We start from the raw sequence: 19,404 nt of genomic DNA, 5'->3' as shown, positions 1-19,404 counted from the left end.
GAATGGTCGAGACGTCAGAACGCATGTCTTGAGCTTATGACATGCTGAACAATACAGTCTACTGACAATCCCCAGGGTAGCTCGGAACGAGGCCCGGGTCCACTCGGACTGCTGTGCATGTGGCGTAAAGTAGATGCATGAACAGCTCAGCTGACCAATAATGGCCATGGGCATGCAATGCAGGGGCAGACGCTTGGGCAGTCAGAACCTGGCGCGTTGCGAGCCTAGCAGTGTAGGTAGTGATAGGAGAAGCACAACTCGGCTGGAGAAGAGTTTGCTTGTACCGGTAGACGTGTACCAGCAAACTCTAGGCGGGCGGCATAAGCCCAGGTATTGAGGCGGTGTTCTCGGCTCAGTAGTGGCTCTGGGTGGAGACGGCGGGTCGCTCTTGCCGCGTTTGCGGATTGCGGAGAAGGGCATAACAAGGCGGCGACGGCGACTTCCCAATCGCGCACGGTCGCCCGACCTTCTCTCTCACGCCCACAGGCCCGATACACCTCAACACCAAACTATTTTTCGCTGCCGTGCCCTCTGCAACGACGACGTCTGCCCGGAAGAATCCCCCCGTCGTGCCATCGTCGTCCACTCGCTTGGCCCATCCAATCGCTCCCCTTTCGCATCGCCGCAGCCCGTCGCGAGTGAAGTCGGCCGACCACCATGGCGTCTACAGCGGACCAAGCCCCCATGGCACCACAAACCACTCCACAACAACCCGCCTCAGGGTCGCGACCGCAGAGCAGCAGCGAAGGTCTATCGTCAAGCCCCGTCGAGATGAGGACTCTCCAGGCGTCGGGCACCGTACCAGCTCCCGCCAGCACGAGCACGCACGTCGCAGAGACCCCCGTTCCAGCTGCGATAGCAGCTTCCACACCACACGTGACCGAAATCACCACCTCCGAGGACGCGCCCGTCGCTGCTTCCCCTTCTGCGAAACCCGCACCGCCTGCTGCGTTAAATCGCGCAGAGACCGAGGCGATTGGGCCGTCAACCGATACACCAGCCGCGAACCCAGACAACACCAACGGTCCTGTGCTGGTAATAATGCTGCTCCTTACGAGTGGCTCGAGACACCCTTACAAGATTGAGGAGAAATACCTCAAGAAGCGCAACGTCAATGTCGAGAACATGGACCCCTACAACATCAGCGTATACACGCTCAAGGAGCTGATATGGCGGGACTGGCGAGAAGGTACGCATGCGCATCTCTTCTCCACATTGCGCAAGAGCTGAGAGAAGCTTGGCTCGACAGTGGGGTGGCTATGTTGACGTCTTCGGTCTTGATCTGCATAGTGCCCAAAGAGCATCCCTTTGTAGCCTTCGTCGTGCAAAACGCTAACTTTACATTACAGAATGGGAGACTCGACCCACATCCCCAGGCTCAATACGACTGATACACTTTGGTCGCATGCTCGACGATAAATCCCCACTCAAGGGTAAGCACCTCCATCTCATCATATCATGTCAACGTTCTTGGCACGGCTCGTCCAATCGCTCGGCACATGCCGATCATTGGTTTATGCATCCACGACGCGCAGCCCGCATCGATAGACACTCCAGACTTTAAGGCCAGCTACTGACATCGGACAGACTGCCGGTTCCAGACAGACTCGCCTAACGTGGTGCACATGACAGTCAAGCCACAGGAAATGGTGGACGACGAGGAAAACGCCAAGACAGGCAAAACTGGCAGCCGAAGAGATAACGACGAGGAACCTACAGCTGGCTGTCGCTGCATCATTTTATAGGCATGTGATCAGTCGACGACACTTTGGGTCCGCAAAAGTATATACAACATATCGCGCGCAATGGTGGACCTAGCCTTTGGCCCATCGCTTTTCTCATTGTGCCCTTCGAGGGTGTTTCTGGTTACCATAATTGGCCGTTGCAGGCGGCTTTGGGTCGCGGCGTTTTGTGAAGCGAAGTTGGGTACTTTCCTCACTCAACACAGTCTAGTTTCTGCTTCCTTGCGAGCATATGGGGTTCGCAGTAGTCTGGGCGAACTTGGAGTGGGTTCTTTTCTTTATCTTTGTATAAGTACGTACATTTTCTGCGGAGGGAGTATCGCTGGGTCAGGTGGAACATGGGAATAGACCGTATTGAATCTTGTGACATCATTTCTCATGTGAAGCAATTGGGGTAGATGGAAGTGACAAGCAAGTGTTGTCGCAATGCGAGACGCTAGTTGGGCGATGGTATCGTGTCAAGGTGTTCGCAGCTGCCAGGTGGACCCTGATCCCGAGGTTGTGTTCGATGCCGTCATCAACGCTTGAGCTAAGCTCCGATGTCTCTTCATCACACCACGCACCAACTCTCACAACCACACACTGTCACGACTCAATTCCACACAAGCAAACATGGTGCTTCAGGACGTCGACAACGCAGCCCCGGAAGGCTTCTCAGATAACCCCTACCCCTCCTCGAACGACCCATATGCATCCGCGTCGCCGCCCTCTGATGGCGCTCGCTTCGACGCGGGCGTCCTGCCCCAGCCGTTGCCGATCATAGGCACCTTCATGGGCTTCTCCGACCGCGCCGTCCGCTTCAAGACTGAAACTACCCTCAAATTCGCCGAGCGCAAGGTCGGCCGTCAATTGAACCCCGAAGAAGCGCAGGCGCTCGCATACCACATATACCAGCTTGAGCAAACAAAGAGCTATTTCGCCGCCACCGGTGCAGCTGCAGGAACGTACCAATGGTATAGAACTATGGATAAGATGAAATATCCCTTCTACCAGCCCAAGGTCGAGGACATTGACCGGAATAAGTTTGGCCCGATCAAGGGCAACATGGCGCAGTTTGCACGACACACATGGCGATTTAGCTTGTACGTTTTGGTGGCAGGACAAATGGGCAACATCATCGGCCAATTACTCGCGCAACCTCTGGCTGCGGTTAATACTTCTAATGATCCAAAACTGGAGCAGTTCGGACAGGAGTTGAAGGCTTCATCACACGCTGAAGGACAAAGGACCGCACAACAAGGACGTGAGATTGAGGATAGGCGACGACAGTTCCAGGAACAGGTGAGGAACCGCGCGGGAGGTGGCCCGTCACCACAGGCCAGCTGGGGCAAGCAGCCTCAAGGGAACGGTGATGGAGGCGACGACACGAGCCCGACGGCTGGAAACGAATCATGGGGTACTAGGACCGCGGGATCAGACACATGGGAGACCTTCTCAAACGATACATCACAACCAGCTGCACAACGCCAGCAAGCACCGCCCTCACCCCTTCCGTTCGATGACGACGCATCCCCCACTGGAGGCCTCTTCCAGGACGAAGTCAACAACCCACAACAATCGCAAACCCAATCTCAAGCAAGACCTGGCGAGTCGTCATGGGACCGCCTTAGGCGCACCGGAGGAGGAGCAGCAGCGCCACTTCAGAGGCCACAGCAGCAACCATCGCGGAGAGCGGAGCCGGAGCGCAGAGAGCAAAGGGAAGGGTCCACGCTTGGAGATTCGTATACGTTTGTTGCCGGTGATGAGGAAAGGGCTAGGGAGAGGCAGCGCGCGCAGCAAGAGTTCGATGCTAGATTAGAGCAGGAGCGCCAGGGACGCGATTTCAGCGATGAAAATAAGAAGTGGTAGATCACTTGTCGAATGTAAGCCTTGGCATCAATGTATTGCAACCATGGTTCTCAGGTACAGTGTGGTTATTCGTGTGCGCGCTTTCACTTTCATAACCATCAGGCACCATCTGACAAGCACTGAGTTTGTGGAGTGAGAGTACTTAGGCTTCTCTTATTCGCTGCCATATAATCGCCCACTCATTGCGTTCACTTTTTCAAACATTCCTTTCTCTTTGCCTCTACTTGAATAATCTGCTCTCTCACCCTTCAACCTTAGCACAACCACCCAACGACCAGCCGCCGACCATGAACGACGACGACTACGAAGCGAACGGTCTAGCTTGGAGGACGATGTGGCCAAGCGATTACAACGACGAGGCCCTACAGCTAGCTTGGGCCATGAAGGAGTCTGGCGTCGACGTTCGCCCAACAATCGGTAGCTTCGAGATCAACGAGGAAGCAGGCCGCCCACATCCCATCACAGGCATGTCGACGAAATACTGTGCATCCTATAAGCACTGGACCATGGAAGACGGTGACTGGGTCTGCGTTGGGTGTGGTGCGGCATACGCGCAAAATGCCGTTCACGCACCCGCACAATTATCTCTGCCTCCGCTCCTCCCTCCTACTGACCTGTCAGAAATGGTCAATGGAGATATCATTACGTCGCCGACATCTTGCTGCTTGTGGCCTTCCCGCGAGGATGGAGAAAAGCAGACGCTGTGCGACAGCTGTGGCCAAGAATACTTCGATTATAACAATGATAAAGACGTTCAAAGAGCGATCGAAGCAGGCTGGTTTGAAACTGGTGGGCCGACATTTGGTGACTCAGGGATCTCGAATGGTCCGCAAGCGAGTTCTGACTGGAGGAACCAAGGTAAGAGTACCCCGTTAATCTCAGGTGAGGATTCATAGCTAACTTGTGCAGCCGGCCTGTATACTCTTCCTGGACCCGCGTATCTGCGTCACGTTCCTCTCTCGTGGGGATCGGCTACTCGCTCGAGTGACTTCCAGGCATCCACCGCCTTGACCCGTCGTCGTCTACGTGCACCGCGTTCTGAAGCTGACATTCGAGCATTGAGAGACGAGGACGACAAGAATCTTGCGGCTGGCCTCTCTGTACCTTCTTTCAGCCCAATTCTTCCGCCAGCTCAACCAGCCAATTATCCCACTCCGAGAAATTCAAAGCCCAAGATAAGACGCGCGATGAAACCACTTACTATCACCTCCAACGTTCCTGTGCGACCCCGTCTGCCCAAATTTTACACGCCGCCAACTCACTGCCTCACTTGCATGGCAGAAAAGGGTGTTCGCAACATGAGTTGCACATTCTGCCACCAGTGTCACTCCAACGGTCATACCACCAGCAAGTGCAAGATGCTCAAGCCAAAGTTCCACAAGTTCATGGACCTCTCTGTGGAGCTGCGTCAGCGCATCTACGCCATCGCGCTTGATATAGACCGACCCATCAGGCCTCATCTTTGCGACTATACCAACGACCAGGTCATTCAGTTCCATGACGACAACGCAGAGCATCACTTCGCCATCAGCGATCTCCTCGGAATCACCCGCGTCAGCAGACAGGTTCGCGAGGACTCAATTCCCATGTTCTACTCCACAAACACCTTCTCCATCAGTTATGATACTTCGACTTATTTCGACCGTCTCGCGTACCTAGGCCGTTTTCACATGGTTCGCCACGTCCGGTTCCAGATCGATAACCGCAAGGAGTGCATGTCCCCCAGCATTCTGCGGCGTATGAATCAGTACATCAAGGAGGCAGACGTCTACGAGCAGAAGTTGACCCGTCCCATCGGCCAACATCTTTCGTCACTAAAGAAGCATCCCCAGTACCTCTACGGCGGCTGCCCCGAGCTCAACACCCTCATCACACTGATGAAGCTCACCTCCCGCCTCGACAACCAGAACAACGACCAGTACGAAGGTAAAGGCAAAGGCAAAGCCCGCGCCGACACCGATCCAACCTCCCACTCCAAGCTCGTCGTCCCCGTCTCCTCCGTCGCAAACTTCATCGCATACGACGACTACAAATGGTTCCCAACCGTCATGTACGGCCTCGGCATCCAATTGCACTACGTCGGCAACGTAGACTTCGCCTTCATCTCCGGCGGCACCGTTGGCATCACCTGGGAACAGCGTCTCCAAAAGAAGGACTTTGGCGATATCCCTGATTACGTCGATCCTGTGGATAGTAGCGGGCAGACGGCGGCGTATAAGATGGCGCTTAGGTTGGATCCGGGGTTGGAGCAGAGGCAGAGGCCCAAGGCGTGGGCTTATCTGAGGGAGACTTGTACGGGGGGGAATTCGGAGTCGTTTGATTTGCCGACTGAGGGGGGTGGGGTTGGGTATTAGGTGGTGGATAGGTTGATATGATGATGAATGGAGTTACGGGGATGAGCGATGTGTTAGTGCGATGAAGAGCTTGTTAGCTGGGCATACGGGCACTCGTTCGGATGAGGTTTAGATAAAACAAGAACAGAACATGCCAATTTTTGGATTTCCGAAAGGAGCGTGAAGACGTCCCATAATGGGTAGGCTTTGTGACTACATCAAATTTGGTACTCAGCAGAAATGGATGGGTAACAAGCTGAAGCGACTACATAAGTTTGGGCACTCAACATAACTCGATATGAAAAAAGCTGAAGTGCTCCCCAGCACTCCATGAAGATCGCTTATGGAGAATCAAAGTTGGTTGTGGGGAGCATTCCCATGTACTAAGACACGTGAGGCTTAGAGCACCTGCAGGCTGACTGTGAGGAAGCGGGTACACCCCACCTATCATATCTGACATCTTACCGACCACTACCACTCTATCCAAATACTCTCATATTTTCCCTCCATGTCACTCTGCACTACTTGTAGCTCCATACCCTTCCGCGCGCTCTGCCGCGGCGACCACCCTCCAGGCTGGAAAAAGAGCTCTTGGACTGACGACAATGGCATACCCTGGGGCCACAACAGCGACACCTGGATTTGCAACAGACGCCAAACTACCTTACCTCAATTGAGAGAAAGCGCACTTAACTGCGCAATATGCAGCATGCTCATACAGGATGTGGAAACACGACCGATTTACAAACGAGTCGCACACGAAGTGGATATGGAAGTCACTCCAGCATGGCTCCATCTTTCCGAGTCTGAGACTTACGGCTCCAAACTCGATCTCTATCTAGACAAGGATGTTCCCGAAGCTACTGCTGTGGAGTTTCGGAATAGATTTGGTATGTCTGAACGAAACTATGTTCCTGATCCGGTGTGAAAAGCTTATGGGACACAAGACACCCCACCTCCGAACCTCTTCAAGCCAGTCAAATTGGAAAACTCGCTTGATCCGACGCCATTGAAGCAATTCAGGGCTTGGTTTGATGAATGCAACGCCGGACATGAGAGATGTTCTGCGATTCAGCAAGACTCACTGTTGCCTACGAGAGTGTTGGATCTCGATGCCATGCCTAGCTCGGATATTCTGACTGAACGTATGAATGAGTGGCCAGAACTGTTTTTCCAAACCGAATGTAAGCTAGTTGAAACCACCGTTGATCAGAAAGGAAAGTACGCAACGCTCAGCTATTGCTGGGGCAGTGGTTTGCCGTTTATGACTACCAAAGACACACTGTCGATAAGAAAGAACAGTATCAGCTTTCAAAACCTTCCCAAGACGCTTCAAGATGCTGCCATGGTCGTGCGTTTTCTTGGTCTACGGTATATATGGATTGACTGCTTGGCGATTGGTATGGCACGAACTCCTTGACTCTGGTACATCTACTGATGCTTATATCCGTACTCGTAGTTCAAGATGATACGGAGGACTGGGAGAAGGAATCAGCTGTCATGGCAGACATTTACTCAAGATCGTACATTAACATTGCCGCATCCAGCGCTTCACATTGCGGAGCAGGCTTCCTAGGGCCACGGAAGATGCCAAAGACTGAACGTATCGAGATCCACGACAGTGAAGCGAAATTAGAGATATATCTCATCGCCCAACAGACACGCAACTACGTAAGTTCCAAACCCCTCGACACGGTCATCCCCTCACTAACACAACCCAGGCATTACCAAGCGACCCCCTCGAAACACGAGCATGGGTCCTCCAGGAGCAACTTCTCCCCGCACGCTCCCTTCATTTCGGCAGCGCCAATATGCTCTGGCGCTGTCCAGACGGCATCTCACACGAAGAGCAAAGGCGAGGCTGGACGTACCTCTACACCCTCGACGCCGTAGTATACAGCATCAACCTCCCCATCGGTGCCGCCATCGGCCAAGACGCATGGTTCCAACTCGTCCGTGACTACACCTCCCGTGGGATAACCTACCCCAAAGACAAATTCCCTGCCATCTCAGGCGTTATGAACGTCTTACAGCGCATGACTGGCGACATCTGCGCCGCGGGACTGTGGAAACGGAATTTCGCCAAGTGGCTCCTGTGGGTACCTAGACATGATGTTGCGCCTTTCAAACGATCTGAAATTTGGACGGCGCCGTCTTGGTCGTTTATGTCCGGGGAGGGACCTGTGGATTACGGGTTGGGTGATATTACTATTGGTATGAATAACTCGCTGAGAGAGTTGTGTGCCACGCTGGAAGAATGCAAAGTCGTGCCTAAAGGGTTGAATCCGCTTGGCGAATTAAGAGATGGGTGGGCGAGGATTAGAGGGCCGGTTACGGATGTTATTGCGATTGGGTATGCGGCGGCAGGGAAACAGCCGTATCGGTCGTGCAGTGTGTGCATGCGCAATCAAAGCTACCATGATGCGCGTGTTCTTTTCGATGTTGAAGCATATAGTACTTGCGAGGTTCTGATCGTTGCGCCGGCTTTGGGTTTGGCGATTGTTTGTACGGATAGAGAGCTGGGCGAGTATGTGAGGGTTGGACTGGTGGTAATCAAGAGAGTGAAACTAAAGGTGACGACGGAAGTAAGTACAGAGACGGCGGCAGAAGGGTAAACGATGAGATCGCTAACATTATGGTAGCAGTCGAAAGAGTGGTACCCGGAAGCAGAGGATTATCCAGAGCCACGGTCGATTGTTCTTCGATGAGGCGGCGGGTTTGCGTACCATGTTGACCATGAGCAGAAGTGTACATCACCTTCCATACTGCCTACTTCCTTAAATGTACTAGTGTGTATGCAGCAACCGCATAATGCGACACGAACTCTACCCATACCTAATTCCCTAACCTCCCTGTTTGGGGATGATGGGCGCGTTCATGATGCCTGGACAGGATTTGTATGCGGTAACCGCAGGACATGTAATCAACGGCGGGCCTGGAGAAATCTTCAAGATCATGAATCGAAGAGACAACAAGACCGTCCACGGCACCCAACTTCCATGTATGTACCCAGATGACCACAACGAGATCGCAAAAGAATGCGGTCTCCTCAAGGTGAAAAAGAGGACGAGAAGAACATTGATGCCGTCATGCCGCGGCTTGACCTGAATTACTACACCACGGCCCCGAGCCAGGACGTGGACCTAGCAATCGATCTAGACATCACGGGAAATGATGTCAACCGTGGCGTGGCATTGTGGGCCTTGATGACCAAGGGAAACGACATCTGGCTGTACAAGGATGGAGCCACGACTGACCTAACGGTTGGTCACTTCCGCCATATTTGGTACGGCCTACTTCGAGCCTGGTACGAGCTGACCGAACGAACCACAGTCATTTCGCCATTGAACGAGATGAGTCTCGACACCCTTGGCGGCTTATCGCTCGACGTTTTAAGATCCACGAGGCACACCAGTGGGTCAGTGTCGTCGATTGGACGAGCCAGATCGACCCCTTCAGCAAGAAGGGCGATAGTGGAGCGTTGGTCTATGGGTTCGGGCGAGGAACCACTGTCCGTCTAGGATTCACATTGGGGTACGAGAACCGACCCCGGCGTGGCCGAACGCCCGTAGCATGTTTATAGCCATGGAGAACTTCTGCCGCGCTGGCGAACTCCACGAAGTCGACCTTGAGTGTTGTTAGCAACTGCGACATTGTGGATCTTAATTGCCGCCTATGAGTCTACTTCTATAGAGTTTTCGTACAAAGCTCAGGTCTGGCCAAAATAAAGACATCGCGACTATTGGAACATCTTTTGACAAAGAAGCTGATATCGATGTAGACGCTAAAGTAACTGCGTAGTGATGAAATGAATGATCAGTTGCCTACAGCGGGCGTATCGGAAATAAGGTAAAATGCGGGGAAGTTGACGGACCCTGAGTCGCGTCTCCACGACAATAACAACCTCGGTGCACGTAGCTTGCCCCGACTCCTGTGTAAGGCAGCTTTAGCGATGGATCTTTCTACGTAACCTCGCGCATCGTCTCTAATACTTTCGGCTGATTGAAGTTGAGAAGACGGATTCGAAATTGTGCATGTTGCGTATGCATCTGGAATAGAACAGCGGGTGGAAAGCATTCATTATCATGGCGTGTAAGCTTCTACCTCCACTCTTTCAGGGCATTCTCAGATGCTGACACCTTCAAGTACCTGTTATCGCCGGAGTAGCAGGCACAGCAGCCCTCGCAGCCTACCTCAACGCGAAACACCACATTGCCCACGACCTCAAGCATGCCCGCGGTGGTCTCTCGCCGACACAAGATGTCGTCGACTTCATGACCGATCGCGCAATTCAAAAACGCACCCTCACGTACCACGTCTTCGAAGACCAGGTCCGCAAACAACCAAACCATCCGTTCCTCATCTTCGAAGGCAAAACGTGGTCGTACAAGGAGTTCTTCGATGCGTTCACGAGTGTGGGAAATTGGTTGGTAGAAGACCTGGGCATACAAGCTGACGAAGTGGTTGCTATGGATGGCGGGAATAGTCCAGAGTATCTGATGCTGTGGTTTGCTTTGGATGGGATTGGGGCTGTTCCGAGCTTCGTCAACTGGAACCTCACCGGTACGGGTTTGGTACATTGCGCGAGGGCAAGTGTTCCTGGAACTGAGCACATAGACTCTGACTGACTTTTGAAATAGTTATGCAACTCCAGATTCCTCATCGCAGACGCCCATGTCAAGAGCAATGTCGAGCCATGCCGTACGGACCTTGAAGAGACAGGCGTCAAGATTCACTACTATGATCCCTCCTTCTTCGCGTCGCTACCAAAATCGACACCCATACCAGACTCACGCCGCGACCACGTTACTATAGAGTCCCTCCGCTCGCTGATGTATACTTCTGGAACGACCGGACTGCCCAAAGCCGTGACTTTGAGCACTGGCCGCGAGCTCTTGACTGGCTACAGCGCCGCCAGATACCTCGAACTGAAACCGGAATCCAGAATGTATACATGCATGCCACTCTACCACGGAGCTGCGCATGGCCTTTGCGTTACACCGATAGTTCATGCTGGCGGTACAGTTGTATTGAGCCGGAGATTTTCGCACAAGACCTTCTGGCCCGAGGTCGCAGCTTCAAATGCGGACATCATTCAATATGTCGGCGAACTCTGCAGATATCTACTCAACGGCGCACCGAATACGTACGAACGGAGACACAAGGTGCAGATGGCATGGGGCAACGGTATGCGCCCTGATGTATGGGAACCCTTCCGCGAACGTTTCAACATACCCATCATCAACGAACTATATGCGGCTACCGATGGACTGGGGGCGACTTTCAATCGTAACGCTGGTCCCTTTACGGCAAACAGCATAGGCCTACGAGGGCTGATTTGGAATTGGCGGTTCAGCGACCAAGAAGTGAGAGTGAAGATGGATGTCGATACCGAAGAGATTATGAGAGATGCAAACGGCTTTGCGATCAGATGTGGAGTGAACGAGCCGGGCCAGGTGCTGCACAGATTAACTCCCGAGACGGTGGCTACTGCACCAGGCTACTACAAGAATGAAGGTGCCACGGAGAATAGGAGGATCAGGGATGTGTTCCAGAAGGGCGATATGTAAGTCACCCATCCAAGCTCGTTGACTGCAAGCTGACGATAGCAGATGGTTCAAATCAGGCGACATGATGCGACAAGACGCCGACGGCCGCGTCTTCTTCGTCGACCGTCTCGGTGACACATTCCGTTGGAAGTCTGAAAACGTATCCACAAACGAAGTAGCCGACATGCTCGGCAAGTTCCCACAGATCGCTGAAACAAACGCATACGGCGTCCTTGTGCCTGGTTACGACGGCCGAGCGGGCACTGCATCCATCGTCATGGCAGATGGAGTCACAGAGGCAACATTCGACTTTGCAGCTCTGGCAAAGCATGCGAAAGCAGTCCTGCCGTCTTATGCAGTGCCGCTATTTCTAAGGGTGACGCCTGCATTAGAGTATACGGGCACTTTGAAGATACAAAAGGGGAGGTTGAAGAAGGAAGGAGTTGATCCGGATAAGATCACTGGGGAGGATAGGTTGTACTGGCTGCCGGAGGGCAGTGATCGGTATCTGCCTTTCACGAAAAAGGATTGGGAGGCTGTAGTAGAGAAGAGGGTACGATTGTCATAGTGTGTGAACTCTAGCTGACCTCACACCAAATGCGTCGTATGTTCTATAAGCCATTCCTACTGAGTGCTATGCCATGAACACACTGCTTCCTAGAGCCTACATTGATGTTGGGTCATCTACTTTGCATGTTTTCATCTTGATGTAGGCCGCAGACCTGTTCAGTCTCTTCTTTGTATGAGGTGCGACGATGCTGGTAACTGATTCAGGCCTCTAAGGAAACCCATGTTCTCAAGTACAGCCGCCGCCGGCATCCCAGTTGGCCATCATCCACGTAAGTGTGTTGATTGCTCAATACATTTCTTCGATCCACATTTGAGCGACAAGACCCCGCCCCCACCTGGCATCAATCATCGTCGCCCTCTCGACATGCAATGCCTGGACTGTTTCTGCACTGCCTAGCTGTACCATGGGGCTCATTATGTTCGAATAAAATACACATGTACACTACATCCAAGGCGCAGCTAGCCCATTGTGGCTGCATAAGCGCTGGGGCGTAAGGGTCCACGGACGGACGTTGATGTTTCCGCCCACGGCATTCGTCATGTTCCAGGTTCCGGGTGAAAACACGTGGAACAAAATGTTGGTTAATGTGTTGGTTAAAAGGGTAGTTCATTGAGCCAATCAAGCGACATGGGGTTTGAGTCTGCGCGCATTGTTGCGTGCGTCCCGAGAAGAGGGTTGAGTCCGGAGATTTGGTCTGTGGTCTGAGGTGCGGTAGTCGGTTCGCTTCATTATATTAGAAAGAACGGAAGATTAGGAAATTGATTAGGTGTATGCTTGGACCGTGAAGATGGCTTGTTGTACTGTTGAGATGGAAAGTGAATTTGGTTGGGGCTTCGTAGAGGGGTCCTCCTGGTGCTGATTACGTTCTACGTGTCTCTGAGACCTAAATGCGCCACCTGTTGTGGTTCCCGGGATGCCTTAACATACACAAGCATCGAGGTAAAGCGTCTAGCAGTCCGACTTGACTGCCAACCCGAAACAAGCAAGTGGGCAGCCAGGAATTACCTTGGCCTACATGATGGATCGCCTGTCAGAGAAGAGATGGAAGCAGTAGACTGTCGGTAGATTTACCGGAGCGGAAATCTAGGTTGTAACCTTCGATAGTTTGCTCTCAAGCTGTGAGGCGACGTTGGGCGTTGGGTAGCTCTGGCGTGTTCCAATTGCACGAGTCGCACTTGACCAACGCATCGCAATTACCCTTAAAACCACGCTCTAGAGCATGCAGACTATGCGATGCATCCGCGAACAACGTTAGAAGAAGTGAAGCATGATTCAGCAAGACGCGATTGTGATCAGTCGTCCCAGGGTAAACGAAGGGGACAACTGAAGCGAGCCGACAAGCGAAAACGTCAACCTGGATTCGATCAAACCTTCAATCGCCGTTAAAGCGCGCCTTTCCCCATTTGACCCAAAACAACGATGCGATGCGTTACCCCAACTCACCTCCAACAAAACTATAATACACACAGATCTTCGCGCGACAACCGCATACAGACGGTGTCGTAAAGCTAGCACCCAAAACTCATAACTACCACGCACCTGCCAATTTACCAACAGTAAGGTAAAGTCTCCGAATCTATCCAAAAACACCACAAATCTCCCCCAGAAACTCTCCAGTTGGTCGGTTCGCTTGCTCCCCACCCCCTTTCCAGCGCCCAGCCCCCACACGAAGGAGCAGGGCGCGCAATACCGATCGCCATGGCAAAGAGTCCCTCATTTTCAGCCCTACGATCGCCCGCTGTCATCGAAACCAAATCTGAGTTTGAATTATAATCACGAATTCAGCCCAACGGTTCTATTCCCATCTTAGGTAGGCAGACAAGAAACATCACTTGAGACGCACTGGGCGTGTGATCGACCTAGCCGCCCAGCAGCGCTCGGTACTCAACCTGTGACGCGTCCGGTGTGGAAAAAAAGCCAAAGGACCAACTATCATCTGCCGGACTGTCTGAACGGTGTGCGTAGGACTACGTTGGCAGTTGGTGCTTGGTGGTGAATTAATCGGTGCGAGAACTGTGTATTCGGGGCGAATATCGCGATGCATGGGTGACCGTGGCTAGGATCTGGTTCTGTCCTGGTCTGCTCTCCTTCCTCAAGTCCCTGACTCGACTCACCAACATGATCGTGGAAGTGATGCGCACGTATACCTGTCGAATGGAAAATGCCGGACGCCGTAGGGCAACGGCACATGGATCTTCGCTTTCATCGGGCTGGACGCATCGTTGGACGGATACACCTCATTTACCAGAAAACGGGAATACTGGTACACGGATTCCTTTGTTCCGCTTCGCAATACTGTACGGATTGGTAGGATGGCGGGATTCGGGTTTTTGTATTGGGCCGACTTGATGATAGGTGGTATAGCATCGTCAGGTTTCCTGTGCTATAGGGGGTTCGCGGAAGCTGGGGCAGGGGGGTTGGCAGTTTGGCCGCGTGCGCCTTTGTCAATCTGAAGGTCTGGACAAGGATGGCATCGTGGGCACGGGTTTCCGAGGCTTCCGCCGCCGCACCGGACGGGCGAGGAGAGGGCGCTCATGACGCGATTTGACGCGTCTTCTTTCTGCTTTCGAGATGACGGTGTAGCAGCATGAGGATGGATGCGACGAAGACGGTGTGGAATACATGTCAGACGCCTACTTCTTACATCCCGCGTGGAGGCAAATTCTCCTTCAGCCCTACAGCGCGCGAACGGTTGTCAGATCAGTAAGCCCTTGCGCGAGCAACCGCCGGTGGAGTTGACCCTGGAGATTTGAGTGCTGACATATACAACGTGGGAAATCCGGGGTATCAGATACAACTGTCCGCAGGACAGTAACGTGAGCAAGATATGACGTGATTTGATTTGATTGCAAATCCTCTACATGCATGGCCCCTTCACAGGAAGGATCATGCTCCTGGAACCCTATACTTCCGCTGCGAATACAGTGTGACGGAGAAACCGTCTCGTGCTCGGATGTAAAAGACCGTCTCAACCCGTCCTCCGGGCAGCAGCAAAGTGCGAGAGGTGTCACAAATCGCCGAGACCCTTTGCTTCGGGCTCGCACGGGAATTTTGAAACTTTACCTCTTTAGGAAAGCGTTGCGGCCAATCCTTCTTCTCTGCATTATCCTGAAAGCGTTTAGGCGGCTTCGTACTCGCCTCTTTGCCGCTAATGGAACGTTATTCGTTGGTTCGTTTACATGTGAAATCCTATGGGCAACTAGTGTGCGAATTGAATGCAAGGCTGAATCGACAGGTACTAGTTGGGGGCTGTCTTGTCGATGGTCCTTGGAATTCTTCGGCATCGGGGTCTGTGTCAACGCTACGGAGCGTTGTACGATATTCGATTCGCAAATCAAACTTAATCGCTCGAATCCAAGATCAACGGCGGTGGAGTTGAAAGGGCGTTATTACCGACAGAACGACCGTTGGGGACCGCCCAAAGGATGGACAAAGTGCTTAGCGGCTTGCGATAGTTACCGGCGCTAAAACATCCTGCCCAGGTGTCAAAGCTCTAGTATTAGACAGTTTCTGCGGGACAGTCACGTCAAGCGAGCCATGCGCTTGCTGACAAAGGTTGAGGGGAGGCATACCTTTCGTAACGATCCTCGTGGGCGGTGCACGAACCCGAGTATGGTATGCGAGACAGTGCGACGCCTGCCCTGTACGCGACTAGGTGGCGCGGACGTTTCAACGGCCAACCTGAAGGTATGTTTTGCGAACAACAATACGTGTCGCAGAGCGTGACGGGGCGACACAAACTCTGCGCTTGTAATTATCGTATGCAAAAGGCTCAGGCGTAGCTGGTGGCCTTGCCGGATGGCTGCCTGCTGGTATGGGTCCCGGAATAGCATCGCAGACAAGAGCAACAGACGAGACACGGTTGAACCCGTGAAGGATGCTTGTGCCACTGTCCGTTTCACACCAGCCTCTCATGGTGCCATCCACTCAGCCGCCCCGGAGTCCGCTCCGTGCCGTGGCCATCTCGCGCTCTGCACGTGACGAAAAACCGGTCACCGAGTGCCCGCTTGTTATCGTGGGATTACTAGATCGCATCCGGTATGCCGAGCAGCGAATTGCGCTCCATCGAAGATGTAGTGAGGCGTCGTGGCGCGGTTTGCGTACCGAGTGATCCGCATGCTTCTTGAACTACTCCCAGATGTGCAGTTGTAGTGCATGTGGAGACTCTTTGTATCATTTCAAATTCGAGTTATCCATGGTGTGGACTGCGTCACTGGCAGAGTCGCGCAGCCCCACTAGAGGCTGAATCCCACGAGGCGCAGGCTTCGCAACATGGTTCCGCATCAGGTAAGTTGCTGTCGCACGTAGGATTGCTTGAGACCTACTTGCGTCACATCTCTCGCCCTGCTGCTCCTCACGCTTGCAAAGTAAATTCGCTGCGTACGAGCAGTCTAGTTGGCTGCGCTCTCAAAGTTATTTCGGTTGGCTCATATCAACATGGTTACGCCGCAGACGCGTAGGTAGGGTTGCATCGGTAGGCAGCCTGACCGGTAGCTGAAGAATTGGCTTGATTGAAGGACTGCTAATGGAGGATGGAATATCAATTCAAGGAAGAGCGAGTCTGTTTATGGCTCAAGCGGGTGACAAGCACCGGATGATTCAATGGTTCGGGGCTGTAAGATGCCGTCTGGGGGACCGCGGGGTAGGTGGGATGATGATTATTCAGAGATCGGCGAGGTTCTAGTGTCCGACGGCGTAGGCGTATTCGCTGACTTGCTAGAAGCAGTAGTTGATGCAAGAAAACAGAATGGAAACTATCCTTGCGTGTGTTCACGCTTTTCGAATACCCGCATTTTTTGCAGTCACCCTGCATGTCGTGGATAACAGGTAGTTGCGCAAAAGATCGACGGTGCAGGGTTGTACGGCTGCGCGCCCTTTGGCTTCCAAATCAATATCGCGATGCTTCAACGGACGAAGGCGGAGGTCCAAGGACTGACCGATCGCGGTGCGGACTTAACGTGGCAGCGGTGACCTAATCTGGCTTTCGCGTGTGTAATGCATGGGAAATTGCTGTACAGCGTCCTGCACTCACAAGATACGTATGCTTGCGCACCGCATGTGCATTCGAAGTTCGCCGTGTAATGGAAGGCGTTGCGAAAAGACAACGGATTCATGATGTTTGTCGCGAAGGAAGAGGGTGTGCTTGATGACTGATGTGTATGCAGCAGCGACGCAGAGCAACTTTTCTATCACTATCTCTCACGTCTTACTGCTTTGTTGTCACGCAAGAAGTCCAGCCTCGTTCAGTCAGCTGTCCTCTTCAGCCCTATCACTGTTCCCACCATGTGGGTTCCAGAAGTACTACAGAAGCAAGCAGCAACCCCCTTCGATGCAGCACGGGCTGAGTAATGGAGTCAGGTACTTACTAAATCGCTCTGTTACCTATAGGCTTTGAGTGGCGTCCAATTGTATTCTGTCGCGCCCTTTACCTGTTTGAAGCATGTCGAACGGCACGGCACATTCGGGTCGGCTTTGCGTTCAAACTCCGAGTCCGCGCATCCTGATGCACAATGATACCTAGGTCGCTACTTCGAAAGAGGAGTCATTCAAGGCGATCTTGATGCGTTCGTCCACATTATATATGAATCAGCATTCTGGACCTATCTAGTGGAGAACACAGCATTCGATATTATGCGTCTCTGACTCGTTCTCCTAGAGAGGCCTCTGGGTTGGGTCTGTTGCAGTATTGCTAAAGTCCGATGATGGTGTACTTGCAGGCCGTTCGAGAAGCGGATGTCCGCGTGGTCATGATAGGACGGCCTCTGTGCATGTTCAGCACCACGGCATACTCGCTCGAAATGGAAATGTTTCCACCGCAGACGCAAGCCACCTCGTAGCGAGCAATTTTATTCGTCGGTATGTTCGATCTTGCGTTTACACAGAAAACGCATGCCTTCAACAAGTCGCGCTTCCAAGAGTTGTGTGCTGAATGATGTAGCAAATGCGTTCGAGCCAGAAATACAATGAGTCGTGCGCATTGTGCTAATCTTGCTCTTGATATTTAGTTTGATTTTGCCTGCGGCACAGTAGTTACGCCCGAGCGCTTCGAAGATCGACTCGCAATACGGGCCTGAACAGGAACGTCGAAGGATTCTTTCAGGGATCTTACCGTTCCCGCGAGAACGGCTGAACGGTCAGGAAAGGCAAGCCTCCTTCTTGGCACAGGAACGCCATCAAGCGTCGCTTCACAGTTCTCTGGCGCTGGAAGCGCTACTGTTGTAAAAATGAGTCGAAAAGTGTCGAGATGACACTAGTCTCCGAATGACTGTTCGTTTCGACCACCAACCTGAGACTGCATCCTGCGGCTGATAGCGACCCTCCACTCTCTAGGCGTGGGAAATGTGTCTGCCTTGAGCTGCATGATGACGGAAGCGAGCGCGGGTTGTGATTGCACGCGTTGCTTTACAAAAGCTCAAAGGCCGAGACCTTCTATTGCCAGTCTGCCACGAGGTCTGACGCCCCATGCGGAGGCACCGCGCTGGCGACACCGTCTGTGTGCAAGGCGACCAATCGTTATTGGTGAACGGGCGCTGGATAATAACGGGCGCTTGGGTATACATGAACCCTCTAAGCGAACACGCTCGATTCTGCGCAAAACGCGACAAATGCGGTATCCGTGTTCTTGTCCGTGGGCATATATGGAAATGATGTTCAGAACATTCAGCGACATGTAGAAAGAGCGGCGGCAGGCTTTCCCACCACGCTGGTCGTTCCTTGCTATCGGTTACGCCCTGCAACCGGTGAGCTCAATACTGTACGAGGTGGTCCCATATACAGATGTATACAGAAAACCCCTCACCAAGTTTCGGTGTACTAGATGAACGGCAGTTATCACAGGTCTTCGTTCGGGTGCTACAGCGCACGACCAAATGAATGACAGTGGGGACACGAGGAGGGGTACCTGTGTCGCATCGTTGCTGGACCAATGATGGTGTTTCAGATGCTGACTTGTGTGCGCCGTAGGGCTGTAGGGCTGCGAAGGAGGGTGGTATCGTCAGAAAGATGGCTCGACTTGGCACAGCGGCCGCTAAATATAGGCTGTTTCCTCTTGCGATGAATTAGCGCGTTAGTCGCTTCCAAGGTCGCATTTGCTTTTGACGATAAAAATGGAAGGAAACGGCATTAGCACGGCGGCTGCCTCTCGAACACCGTCACTAGACAATGCGAAGGTGGAAGAATAGAAGCAAGCGCGTGTACTGCAATTGACTGGTTAGTGAGTTTTGGTATGGCACATTGTGCTCATGTAGGCGATCTCGCGGTCGTCGTAGCACGACTAACTCCATACCCCTCTTGGGCATACACCCGGCCGATGACGGTAATGCACCAAGGATTCAAAGCATGTTGATAGTGAACCCAGTGAT

General features: G+C 52.8%; 5 protein-coding genes across 5 annotated transcripts; all 5 read left to right on the top strand.

Annotated features, from left to right (window-relative positions):
• The first annotated feature begins 454 nt into the window (after positions 1–454).
• On the top strand, positions 455–2,193 carry BKA58DRAFT_392216 (ubiquitin-related domain-containing protein). Its single transcript, XM_046170986.1, has 3 exons — positions 455–1,189; positions 1,350–1,433; positions 1,588–2,193. Exons 1-3 carry the CDS (start codon positions 658–660, stop codon positions 1,743–1,745), a joined length of 774 nt encoding a protein of 257 aa, XP_046021241.1. The 5' UTR covers positions 455–657; the 3' UTR covers positions 1,746–2,193.
• Positions 2,194–2,285: 92 nt separating this feature from the next.
• BKA58DRAFT_392214 (uncharacterized protein) lies at positions 2,286–3,779 on the top strand. Its single transcript, XM_046170985.1, has one exon. It carries the CDS (start codon positions 2,355–2,357, stop codon positions 3,588–3,590), a length of 1,236 nt encoding a protein of 411 aa, XP_046021240.1. The 5' UTR covers positions 2,286–2,354; the 3' UTR covers positions 3,591–3,779.
• A 1,169-nt stretch (positions 3,780–4,948) lies between these two features.
• On the top strand, positions 4,949–5,944 carry BKA58DRAFT_324013 (uncharacterized protein; the record flags this gene model as incomplete). Its single annotated transcript, XM_046167940.1, has 1 exon — positions 4,949–5,944. The coding sequence occupies one exon, from the start codon at positions 4,949–4,951 to the stop codon at positions 5,942–5,944; it is 996 nt and encodes a 331-aa protein (XP_046021239.1).
• A 455-nt stretch (positions 5,945–6,399) lies between these two features.
• On the top strand, positions 6,400–8,842 carry BKA58DRAFT_472616 (heterokaryon incompatibility protein-domain-containing protein). Its single transcript, XM_046175287.1, has 5 exons — positions 6,400–6,813; positions 6,871–7,323; positions 7,383–7,594; positions 7,645–8,508; positions 8,566–8,842. The coding sequence occupies exons 1-5, from the start codon at positions 6,432–6,434 to the stop codon at positions 8,629–8,631; spliced, it is 1,977 nt and encodes a 658-aa protein (XP_046021238.1). The 5' UTR covers positions 6,400–6,431; the 3' UTR covers positions 8,632–8,842.
• A 979-nt stretch (positions 8,843–9,821) lies between these two features.
• Positions 9,822–12,515, top strand: BKA58DRAFT_423894 (long-chain fatty acid transporter-like protein). Its single transcript, XM_046172879.1, has 4 exons — positions 9,822–10,015; positions 10,070–10,512; positions 10,564–11,489; positions 11,536–12,515. Exons 1-4 carry the CDS (start codon positions 10,009–10,011, stop codon positions 12,038–12,040), a joined length of 1,881 nt encoding a protein of 626 aa, XP_046021237.1. The 5' UTR covers positions 9,822–10,008; the 3' UTR covers positions 12,041–12,515.
• The last annotated feature ends 6,889 nt before the right edge of the window (positions 12,516–19,404 follow it).

Source organism: Alternaria rosae, assembly GCF_020736505.1.
Source record: "Alternaria rosae strain MPI-PUGE-AT-0040 chromosome Unknown BKA58scaffold_10, whole genome shotgun sequence".
NCBI classification, from domain to species: Eukaryota; Fungi; Ascomycota; class Dothideomycetes; order Pleosporales; family Pleosporaceae; genus Alternaria; species Alternaria rosae.
This window is presented reverse-complemented; position numbering and strand designations above follow the sequence as displayed.

What these genes read in the sequence shown, in the direction of transcription:
- BKA58DRAFT_392216 (XM_046170986.1), top strand. Translation starts at nt 658, where the DNA reads ATGGCGTCTACAGCGGACCAAGCCCCCATGGCACCACAAACCACTCCA. An exon ending in ATGGCGGGACTGGCGAGAAG is followed by an intron (nt 1,190 to 1,349) that starts GTACGCATGCGC and finishes TTTACATTACAG; the next exon opens with AATGGGAGACTCGACCCACA. An exon ending in CGATAAATCCCCACTCAAGG is followed by an intron (nt 1,434 to 1,587) that starts GTAAGCACCTCC and finishes GACATCGGACAG; the next exon opens with ACTGCCGGTTCCAGACAGAC.
- BKA58DRAFT_392214 (XM_046170985.1), top strand. Translation starts at nt 2,355, where the DNA reads ATGGTGCTTCAGGACGTCGACAACGCAGCCCCGGAAGGCTTCTCAGAT.
- BKA58DRAFT_472616 (XM_046175287.1), top strand. Translation starts at nt 6,432, where the DNA reads ATGTCACTCTGCACTACTTGTAGCTCCATACCCTTCCGCGCGCTCTGC. An exon ending in GGAGTTTCGGAATAGATTTG is followed by an intron (nt 6,814 to 6,870) that starts GTATGTCTGAAC and finishes ATGGGACACAAG; the next exon opens with ACACCCCACCTCCGAACCTC. An exon ending in CCCAACAGACACGCAACTAC is followed by an intron (nt 7,595 to 7,644) that starts GTAAGTTCCAAA and finishes AACACAACCCAG; the next exon opens with GCATTACCAAGCGACCCCCT.
- BKA58DRAFT_423894 (XM_046172879.1), top strand. An exon ending in GTTTGGTACATTGCGCGAGG is followed by an intron (nt 10,513 to 10,563) that starts GCAAGTGTTCCT and finishes CTTTTGAAATAG; the next exon opens with TTATGCAACTCCAGATTCCT. An exon ending in GTGTTCCAGAAGGGCGATAT is followed by an intron (nt 11,490 to 11,535) that starts GTAAGTCACCCA and finishes TGACGATAGCAG; the next exon opens with ATGGTTCAAATCAGGCGACA.